The following is an 11,481-nucleotide window of genomic DNA, read 5'->3' as shown; positions in this document are numbered from 1 at the left end:
AAGTCATTGCGATTGAACCGAATCATTTAAACGGTTGATAATTATTTTTGTTGTAGAAATAGAGCAAAAACAGGCAATATGGTGTCTAAAATGCAAGTCTCTTAATTAACTTCTTGTTTATTGAACTGTTGTAAAAAAAATCTATATGTAGTCATGCTGATTTTTGGAGGAAAAAACGGCACTCTTCGTGTGATATTGATTTACTATATGAAATGATATAAATATATAAATTTTCTTCCTCTATATCTTCAATTTTGTGATCATTCTAAATGCATTTTAGCAGACTGAATCACGCAGTGAAAGAACGCACTCTAAATGCGCGTGCTCTAGTCTAATCTACTAGACTCAAAGGCACTCTGTAGGAGTGTTTTGTTTTGTTTTTGGCAAAATACTGATAATGTCAAATCGCACATCGTTAAAACAACAATTACGATATTCTTGCAGACGATATACTGTATATCACACACCCTGCACCTAGTTTGGTCTCCCTAGGCAAACACAGCTTACACTGCATAATAGAGCTTAAATATGGCCAGGGGTTCACTTAATTTCCTTCGAGTTCAACTTCAGCAGAATACGACGGGGTTTCGTTTTCAGTTGGGTCTGCTCTGCACCATAACGCCTGTCTTGTCCGTCTGCATCTTTCTTGTGATTTTAGCGCCAGTTTGCTCCCATGCCCATTTTTTACTGCAGTATTTTCCAGGGAGCGATTTTTTTTTTTACTCAGTAAATAATAATATAAATGTATATACATGTAAATATTTTCAAAATATATACTGTATATGTGCGTATTTATATATACATAATAAATAAACACAGTAAACATACATATATTATCAGAGGTGGAAAGAGTACGAAAATATTCTACTCAAGTAAAAGTACCATTACATTAAAGAAATTTTACTTAAGTACAAGTAAAAGTACCAGTCTAAAAATCTACTCAAGTAAAAGTAAAAAGTATCTCGTTTAAAATTTACTCAGAGTAAAAATTACTTAGTTAGATTTTAACAGTGGGAGGGAGGCAAAAATGGGATAGGCCAAGGGTGTCAAACTCAGTTCCTGGAGGGCCACAGCCCAGCACAGTTTAGATATAACCCTAATTAAACACATCTGATCCAGCTAATCTAATCATTTAGGCTTATTTGAAAACTACAGGGTATGTGTGTTGGAGCAGGGTTGGAACTAAACTCTGCACGGCTGCGGCCCTCCAGAAACTGAGTTTGACACCCCTGGGATAGGCCTATAAATCTCAAACTAGTTGTTTTTATTTTAAGGAATCAGTTATTTAGAATAAGAAGACATTTGGGCTGTTACCAGGCAAATTAAATCCGTATCAACAAAATTCATCTTTGAAGTACACAAAAAAGCTACTCAATTACAGTAACGCGAGTAAATGTAATTTGTTACTTTCCACCTCTGCATACAGCCGACTGCTGGTCTACATGGAGATCGAGTCCCTCAGCATTAAGGGCTTTATCAGTAAGTCTGACGCACACTTCACCGATGCTTGAAACTGTCCTTGTGTGTGATTGGCTACGTTTACATGCAACCAAATAATACGTTTGTAATGGGATTGACGGCTCAATCGGACTGAAAACCCTTCATGTAAACACCTTAATCGATCCGATTGAGCACGATCGGAATGAAATTTCGATCGGATTGAAGGGGGTGGTTTATTCCTTTTCTAATACGATTGAGAGTGCATGTAAACACTCGATCGGATTGAACCCCGAAACTAAAAGGACTGCGCATGTGCAAAGACGCAGAAAAAGCGTCCATAAATGAATACATATTAATTCTGCTGTTAAAAACAAATAAAGAAACCGTGTAGGAGAGTGGTTATTATGTGCAAACAGTGAGAAACTCTATATTTGTGCAGTGTGCGCATGTTAAAAAAAAATCTATTCCAATTTGAAGCTTGTGACGTATAAACGCGCACATCAACCCGATCACTTTATTTAGCGTTCATGTAAACACTACATTCAGATTCATCAATGATTGAACCCAAAATTGTGCATGTAAACATAGCCACTGTGTGTGTTTCTTCGACCCTCCGCTAGGTCAGCTTCTGCCGAACGTGTTCAAGTCACACGCGTGGGGGATTCTGCACACGCTGCTGGAGATGTTCAGTTACCGCATGCACCACATTCAGCCTCATTACCGCGTGCAGCTCCTGTCACACCTTCACTCGCTCGCTGCTGTTCCACAGACCAATCAGAACCAGCTGCACCTCTGGTGAGTCTCCACACATACTTGCCCTGCACCAGGGCCGGACTGGGACGCAATTTCAAGCCGGGAAATCTCACACTCATCCAGGCCACACAGAAAAAAAAGGGCCAAAATTGTACCTTTGGGGTACAACAGCTTGACACTGTAGCAGTACTCTTAAAAGGACATCTTTGCAAAAACCAAACAAAACACACCTAGTGCACGCATAAGCGACTACACTAATGCGTGCGCATTTAGAGTGTGTTCTTTCACTGCATGATTCAGTCTATTAATATGCATTAAGAATCATCACATAATTCAAGATAAGGGGGCAGAAAATGTATATTTATATAAATTCATATAGTTAATCAATATCACACGAAGAGTGACGTTTTTTCTTTAAAAAACCGCATGATTACAAATGTGATACTGATTTTATGCAACAGTTCAATAAACAATAAGTTAATATCAAGAGACTTACGTTTTAGATACTATATTGCCTGTTTTTGCTCTATTTCGCCAACAAAAATAATTCCAAACACAGCCACAGCGCTGTTTTGCGTCTCTGAGCAACATGACGGTCTTTCGTTCCCGAATGAATCAACCGTTTAAATTATTCGGTTCAATCGCAATGACTCACTTATTAACAGTGACTTGCTGCCACCTACTGGAGGTTTTAATTTCACATTTAAAGTATCTTCATTTTTTTAATCATTTCAAATATCAGTATTCTATGTTTCATGTTTAAAATATAGAAACATTATTTATGCATTTGTAACTGCAGGTTAAAACATTCCATGTCCCTCTAAGCTGCATTAAACAGTGTGTAAATACATCTAAATGCCACTTCATATGCAACTTCTGCAAAGATGAATTTTCTTGATACTGATTTCATTTGTTTAGTAACAGCCTAAATGTATTATTATTCTAACTGACTGACTAAATGTAAAAATTTGACTCAAATGATCATGCACACTTTTAGAAAAAATGGCTTTATAAAGGTAAAGATGCCCATAAAAGGTAAAAATACATTTAAACTTATTGGAAAATATTAATTTCTAATCAGTGTGAACTAATCACACAGAATATGAAATATATCAAAAACTTTAGGAGTCAGCTGTCCAATGTAGTCCTTAAGATACCAGCACAATAACACACTCAGCAAAATATCGTCTAATTATCTTTACCGATAAAATCCCAGAAAATATTGAGACATCATTTTTTTTGTCAATATCGCACACCTCTAGTACTGACACAAAGTGATGTTTTATTAACAAATTTCGGGAGGAGCACGCGCAGATAATTAACACGGCCAATCCATCATCAGTAATTACACCATCTATCCAACCAGCACAAGAGAGAACCCCTATAAATAATCAAAGCAGTCTTACCTGCATTATCTCTAGTCTTTCAGCATCCCTCCACCGCCCCGACTCCTCACCTTCACCCCGTTCCTACCCCAGCATGGGGAGGAGCACTCGCGGGGAGTGCTCTGGGTCCGGGCTAAAAGCCGAGCTCGAACCCCTCTCCCCGGACAGCACGCCAAATACGCATAACCTTTACTCAGTTTATTATATGTAAGTGTGAACTCGTGAAATGATTTGCAGTGGTTGCTTTGTCACGTCCAGTGTAGACAGCCACAAGCTGTTGGTTTATTTCTGTTTTTATTTTTTGGCTAGTAGAAGTTATGAATTAAATTTTTTTTTAATATAAAAAATATAGTAGCCAAACTGGCAGGTGAGTGAAAAAGTTAATTTCAATCCCTGATTGTATGGGTCAAAATGATCGATTTTTCTTTTATTCCAAAAATCATTAGGATATTACTGCAATAATTAAATGTTAAACAACACAAATATGCTTTATGTATTTAATCCCATTCTATTAACCAATGTCTTTGCTTCTGACCTTCGATGATTCAGTTCAACCGTGCTAATAAGCAAAAATCATTCTAGACAAACATTGGAAAGCTTATTTATTCAGCTGTATATATATTCAGATGTAGATATCTCAATTTAAAAAAATTGACCCTTATGACTGGTTTTGTGGTCCAGGGTCACATATTGGAATGGTTACCAGTGTTGGGGGTAACTCATTACAAGTAACGCGAGTTACGTAATCAGATTACTTTTTTCAAGTAACTAGTAAAGTAACGCATTACTTTCCATAAAAAGTAACTAAGTAACGTAATTAGTTACTTTTTTTATGGAGTAACGCAATATTGTAATGCATTACTTTTAAAAGTAACTTTCCCCAACACTGATGGTTACTTACTGAAATAAAGCAGCTTCGATGAAGTGTGCGGCCGACAAATGCATTTTCCAGAGGACACAGCCTTTGAAATGAGATGCAGCTAGTATTTTCACTACCCGAATGCTTAAAGTTAATGAGCAAAAATTAATAGTTATCACAGACTGCTCATGATGACTAAGATTTTGATGCTTTTCTGGATAGTGTTGTAATTGTGGAAAAATGACACAATACAGTGGTGCGCAGTCTAGAGCAGCACAATTGTCAAAAGATTGTGATCTCGATTCAAGCACCCATGCAATCTTATTTCTAAATGACAACAATTTGCCTGTGTCTATTAAACCTTTGACCAAGTCATATGAGAACAATCAAATCTGTGTTAGCGCAGCTGCTGACAAAGAGAGAGAAGTTATCATCTTCAGATATTAAACACCTTCACAAACAGTCTTTTCAACCATACAGTATTTTTCCTGTCTTAAAGTAATTCATATTATCACAGATGTATTAGGATAAAAGCGTATAGTTTGGATATAAACACTGATGTCTATGGTAGCAATCAAAATGGAGCATATCCGGAAAAAATTTCGCTTCAAATTGGTGCTACAAATAACGTTTGTTGATTACAATGTTTATTACATTGTTTTGCCACTAGGTGGTGACAAGGGACTGTTAAAAATGTACTTGTCATTGAATCATTCATTCAACAGATTCATTCAAAAACGCTGATTCATTCAGGAATGGAACAAGTGAAGTATTTATGAGTGAGTCATTAAATCATTCATTCAAGAGATTCATTCAAAAACGCTGATTTATTCAGGAATGGAACAAGTAAAGTATTTATGAGTGAGTCATTGAATCATTAATTCAAGAGATTCATTCAAAAACGCTGATTCATTCAGGAATGGAACAAGTGAAGTATTTATGAGCGAGTCATTGAATCATTCATTCAAACATTTTTTCAATAATTCATTCAAATTAAATAAACATTTTTGAATAGAATGCAGCTCAATTTATGCATACTGTAAGCTGCAGCTGTAGTATCTGTAGTGTGGCAGTGCCTGTGTGCTGGCCTGCTGTCTGTACTCATTCTGTGTGTTTGTGTGAGCAGTGTTCAGAGTACCGCTCTGAGGTTGATCATGGCTCTGGGGAGTTCAGAGGTTCAGCCGCAGTTCACACGTTTCCTCAATGACCCTAAAACTGTGCTGTCTGCCGAGTCAGAAGAGCTGAACCGAGCGCTGATCCTCACGCTGGCTCGAGCCACACACGTCACAGGTATTTCACACCATTAACACACTGCTGATGCCTGGACTGTTCAAAACACACATTACAGAACTGCCAAATCCCCCCATCTGTGTGTGGTGCAGATTTCTTCACTGGCTCGGACTCCATTCAGGGCACCTGGTGTAAGGACATCCTGCAGACCATCATAAACTTCACACCTCATAACTGGGCCTCTCACACGCTCAGCTGTTTCCCTGCTCCGCTGCAGGTACTCATACACGTGTGCACACTCTGACTCATAACAGTAGTCAAGTCACCTTTATTTACATAATGCTTTTAACACTACAGATTGTGTCAAAGCAGCTTTACAATATTAAATAGGAAAATAGTGTGTCAATAATGCAAAAGGATAATAGTAAACACTAGGGATGCAACAATACAGTTAGTCCACGGTACCTCGGTTTTTAACCACGGCTTTCGGTTCGGTTCTGATAGCTTGGCACATCAGTGTTTTTTGCAACAAATTAGCAACAAAAACTCGTGTAAACCGCTGCACACTGGAAAAAGCGTGGATTATTATATGTCTGCTTAACATTTCTTTTGAGAGAGGTATTATTTTTTTCCGATTTTTACCCAAAATAGGATGGATTGGCAATTATTGAGTGCTATAAACACATGTAATGTGTGTTTCATTCATACTGGACGCCAGAGGGCGCCCTTGCGCAGAAACTCCACATATGCATCACAGAAGTAATAGAACTGATGACGTCCCAGGAAATCCCTAATATGGATAAAGGCATCACTATGGATGTAACTGAATAAAAAGAAGATATAACTTTAAACGTTTTGAATGATGAAATGTAAGGACAATAAACACTTGCCTGCAGCAATATATGATTTATTGTTCTTCAAGCCATCTTGGGTGTTTTCATAATGATTAAGTATATTTGTAAGCCATTTCTAATCGACATAGCCTTTATTACAGTATAGCATATATTTTCTGCCTCATTCTGCCACAAAAGCCACATCAGATCACAAAATGAAGTTATTTCAAACACTCGACTGATGTTGTGAAGTAAAAACAAGTTATAATGTTCTCTTTTGTTGAACAACAGGTTTAGAAAGGCTTCTTTATTGCATGTCATTACAAGGGAAGATGCTCGGCGTATGTTACTTTTTCAAATACTGTATAAGCTGGGAGGTGTTTCCTCATCTCAGCACGTGAACTCACGGACACACACACACAGCCAGTTCTGAGTGTAATAAAACACAGATATTATTTGAATGCAAAACCGACTGGCAGAATTGCAAAAACTGCAATTCATGAGCACGTATTGAACTATGGATGTCGTACAGAACGGTTCGATATTATATTGAGGATTGTAACATCCCTAGAAGAAACACTCGATTTTCAGTTAAAGGCAGTTCATCATTGAATTCAGTGATGTCATTGTCCAGCTCATTTCAGTTTAAATAATATCTGTGCAATCAAGTCGACGATATCGCTGGAAATTAAGTGTCCCCAACTAAGCAAGCCAGAGGTGACAGCGGCAAGGAACCAAAACTCCATCGGTGACAGAATGGAGAAAAAACCTTGGGAGAAACCAGGCTCAGTCGGGGGACCAGTTCTCCTCTGGCCAGATGAAACCAGCAGTTCAATTCTAGGCTGCAGCAAAATCAGATTGTGCAGAGGACTCAACTGGCTCCTGTGGTCTTGTCCCGGTGGCCGTCTGAGACAAGGTCTTTACTGGGGATCTGTATCTGGGGCTCATCTAATTGTCCTGGTCTACGCTGACATTCAGGGCTGTAGAAGTCCTCTCTAGGTGCTGATCCATAATCTGGGCTGGATACGTACTGGATCCGGGTGACTGCAGTGACCATCTGATCTGGATACAGACTGGATCTGGTGGCTACGGTGACCTCGGAATAAGAAAGAAACAGACTAATATTAGAGTAGATGCCATTCTTCTAACGATGTAGCAAGTACATCGGGTGTTATGGGAAGTGTTCCCGGTTCTGGTTGTCCTAATTAATGCAGCCTAAAAATCCTTTAACAGATTTGAATATTAGAAATGTGTTAGTGTGTTATGTGTAAGCCAGGTTAAAGGGATGGGTCTTTAATCTAGATTTAAATGAACAGAGTGTGTCTGCCTCCCGAACAATGTTAGGTAGATTATTCCAGAGTTTGGTCACTAAATAGGAAAATGATCTACCCTCGCAGTTGATTTTGATATTCTAGGTATTATCAAATGGCCAGAGATTTGAGAACGCAGCAACCGTGGAGGACAGTGTTTCTCACACCTACGGGTAAAAACATGAGTTTTCATCTGGCTTGAGATCTTGCAGTCTGAATGTAATGTCATGAAGGACGAGCTGCTACAGAATAATTAATAAACAATGAATGGATAACAGCACTTGGTGTTGCCTTGGCTTCACTGCTTACACGCAACAATAGACATAAACCAGTGAATGCAAGCTCTTTTGAGCCATCTTTTTTTAATGAGTCAGTCTTGAATTTACAAATCACCTGCCTGAAGTTACTTAATTGAACCGATCATATCTGATTGAAATAAAACATGTGCAGTTTGGAGTGTGCTTAAAGGAATAGTTCACTCCAAAAATGAAAATCTGCGGAAAATGTGCTCACCCTCAGATCATCCCAAACATAGATGAGTTTGTTTCTTCATCAGGTTTGTAGAAATGTGTAATTCCATCACTTGCTCAGCAATGGATGCTCTGCAGTGAATGGGTGCCGTCAGAATGAGAGTCCAAACAGCTGATAAAAACATCACAATAATCCACAAGTAATCCACACCAATCCAGTCCATCAGTTAACATCTGGAGAAGAGAAAAGTGTGTATGTAAGAAATCCACTGGAGTGGTGTGGATTACTTGTGGATTATTGTGATGTTTTTATCAGCTGTTTGGACTCTCATTCTGACGGCACCCATTCACTGCAGAGCATTCATTGCTGAGACACTGATGCAATGCTACATTTCTCCAAATCTGATGAAGAAACAAACTCATCTACATCTTGGATGGCCTGAGAGAGAGTAAATGTTCATTTAATTTTCATTTCTGGGTGAATTATTCCTTTACTACAATGTATTACAGTTCATGGGTTTGGTTCAGTAAATACTTGGTACATCATTCTTAAGCCCAAAGTATACATTTTTTGCAAATAAAATTATGCAAAAGTTTTGCACATGAAGTTATGCTATCATTTGAATATATACAAGTGGAGTTCTAGTGCATCTAAAGGATGACGGAAGTTTTTAAATGCACTGGTTGACATCACTTCCTCTCAGGATGTATTAGGTAGATGAATTCTTCTTAATCTTCAGTGCTGTGTTTGTAATGAACATCTATAACATGAGTAGGAAATGGAGTGCTTCTGGACATCCACTTACCTCTAAGAGCTGAGGAATCTTCTGTTGTTTGAAAGCTTTCTGAATAGGGAACATGAGGACTTGGTTTATGTTGTTACTGCTTTACAGCACTCATATGGTACTTCTGCTACATTCCATTAAATTTCAAAATATTAAAGTCAAAATATTCAACTTCCAACTTACACTAAAGTACACTAAAATGTCACAACGTCAGACTTCTGACTTGGAAACCCATGTAGATATATCATATACGCTGGTTTCTGAGATGATCTATGATGTCACGTGAACATTGCAGCAACCAGAGACAAATGTATAAACACAGTAAAGGATCCTCTGTGCCAAACAGATGTTTGTTGGCACTGAATAGCCTAATTTAGCCTCTGCAGTTTGTTTGCAATGAGATGTCTATTTGCTATTGAAGACTTGCAAAGCTAGTAGATGCGTTTTCACTTTGTTTCCCTATGAGCCGTCATCTGAGCATTGGTTCTTGAACACTTTTATGGTTGGAACTCGAAAGCCAGAGATACCAAGAATATAGGAATATCCAACGTTTCTCTCAATGATGCTTAACACCAAGGACAGTCCACAGCAAAGCTATAACGATAACGGCACAGAGGAACAATATTGTTGGATTCACTTTCAGCAAGATTTTTCCAGCTGATGAACAATAAAAACTGATGAACAATAAAAAATAAAATTTGTCAGCTGACATTAAAGAGCTGGAGCTGTGGACGTTGATATAGTTATCGTCATAGATGTCTGTACAGTTCTTGGTGGAGCTTTAATCAGATTCATCATAACTGCACTTCTCTCTTGTGTTAATTTCCCAGGCGTTGTTCAAGCAGAATAACGTTCCACAGGAGAGCCGTTTTAACCTGAAGAAGAACGTGGAGGAGGAGTACAGGAAGTGGAAGTCTATGACCGTTGAGAACGACATCATCACACACTTCTCCATGCAGGGCTCGCCTCCCCTCTTCCTGTGTCTGCTGTGGAAGATGCTGCTGGAGACGGACCACATCAACCAGATCGGCTTCCGGTGCGCCACTCACATTCTCTCCACCTGTTTCAGTACACCTCACAAGATTTGTGATTTTTAAAGTATGGTTCATCCATCCAGATCCTGTTCTTTTCAGGATGTCCTGAACGTCTAGCTTATTGTTTCATTTTTATCCATGTAAGAAAGTCTCCTTCACTCTTTAAGCTGGTAAAACCTTCTGTCAGTGCTTTCTCTGGTGTGTCTGAACTGGGATGTGAACTTAGGATGTTTTCACATCTGTCTTGTTTGGTTGATTGAATCGCACTCAAGTTTGTTTCCCCTCTTGTTGCGGATCTTTTGGGCAGGTGTGAATACAGCAATCGCACTCGGGTGCGGACCAAACAACCGTACCGAGACCCAGCTGAAGAGGTGGTCTCGGTCCACTTCCAAACGAACTCTGGTACAGTAAGTTTAAGGTGTGAACATGACTCAACCTCGATCCGACCCAATTCCAGAAATCACGCTCAGAAACAGACTGCTCGTGCTTATAGTGCTGTTGTTTGCATCTCAATGGCTTAAATCACTTGTTTTTAAACCGCAATTCTTAAAAATGCGTGCAGTTTTTGTGACCATGGCGCACAGCAACGTGACGTGAGCGCGCAAAATAGGCTAAAGCTTGCCGCAAAGTCCCAGCAAAAGTTACCATGAATGTGTCGGCGGGAAATAGTAAGGAGATGTTTGAATTATTTATTAATAAACTAGAGTCAGTGTCACAAAGATAGCTGACAATCCTGACTCGCCATCTCCTCATTGGATGCGCCTTTAGAAAGAAATGCATCTTTACGGATTACATAACGAAATAGTTTTTGTTTTGGATTTGAATTATTTCGATTTGTAGTAATTCAAAGCTTTCTATAGATATATTAATCATGTCTGTGAGGAAAATATTCACTGAGTTTCGGTTCATTTTTGTGAAGGGCCTCCTGCTCAAGACCGAGACGACAGAAAGCGCATCCTATTTGTTTTCTTTATTTTACAAAAGCACGTTTTGTTGATATTGTGAGTACACACAAATAAAAGTATTATAAGACCATTTACAGTTCCGAACAATGTATTCTTACCTTTATGAACAAAAATGACGGCCTATTTTAATTTGCTTCCACTGATGTCCTGAAGTGCTTCAGTTTCCACTCTCCGAACAAATGATTGGATATGCGCCTAATAGCGCACATTTATCTAGGTTAAATTTTTTAGGGGTTACATATCATGAAAATCTGACTTTTCCAGGTTTTAAGTGCTATAATCAGGTCCCCGGTGCATCTACCAATCAAGGAAATGTGAAAAAGATTAACCCAGTAACTTTGTTTTGGTAAGCCTTTTTCTGCAAGCGTTTGAAAAAACGAGCACGTCTGATTTCGCTCCAAAGGGATGGCAAAGGGA

General features: G+C 38.7%; 1 protein-coding gene across 1 annotated transcript in view; it reads left to right on the top strand.

Moving 5' to 3' along the window:
- Positions 1-10,162, top strand: part of LOC107697484 (mediator of RNA polymerase II transcription subunit 23-like) — a 27,965-nt gene extending 17,803 nt beyond the window's left edge. Inside the window, exons 6-10 of the mRNA XM_016498291.1 lie at positions 1,427-1,479; positions 2,061-2,235; positions 5,564-5,727; positions 5,820-5,944; positions 9,896-10,162. Coding sequence (XP_016353777.1) covers positions 1,427-1,479; positions 2,061-2,235; positions 5,564-5,727; positions 5,820-5,944; positions 9,896-10,162 — 784 coding nt within the window. The remainder of the gene's footprint in view (positions 1-1,426; positions 1,480-2,060; positions 2,236-5,563; positions 5,728-5,819; positions 5,945-9,895) is intronic.
- Positions 10,163-11,481: the final 1,319 nt, after the last annotated feature.

Source organism: Sinocyclocheilus anshuiensis, unplaced genomic scaffold (assembly GCF_001515605.1).
Source record: "Sinocyclocheilus anshuiensis isolate Anshui unplaced genomic scaffold, SAMN03320099.WGS_v1.1 scaffold1452, whole genome shotgun sequence".
Taxonomy (NCBI): Eukaryota; Metazoa; Chordata; class Actinopteri; order Cypriniformes; family Cyprinidae; genus Sinocyclocheilus; species Sinocyclocheilus anshuiensis.
Note: the sequence above shows the minus strand (reverse complement) of the source record. Positions and strands in the feature narration are given on the sequence as shown.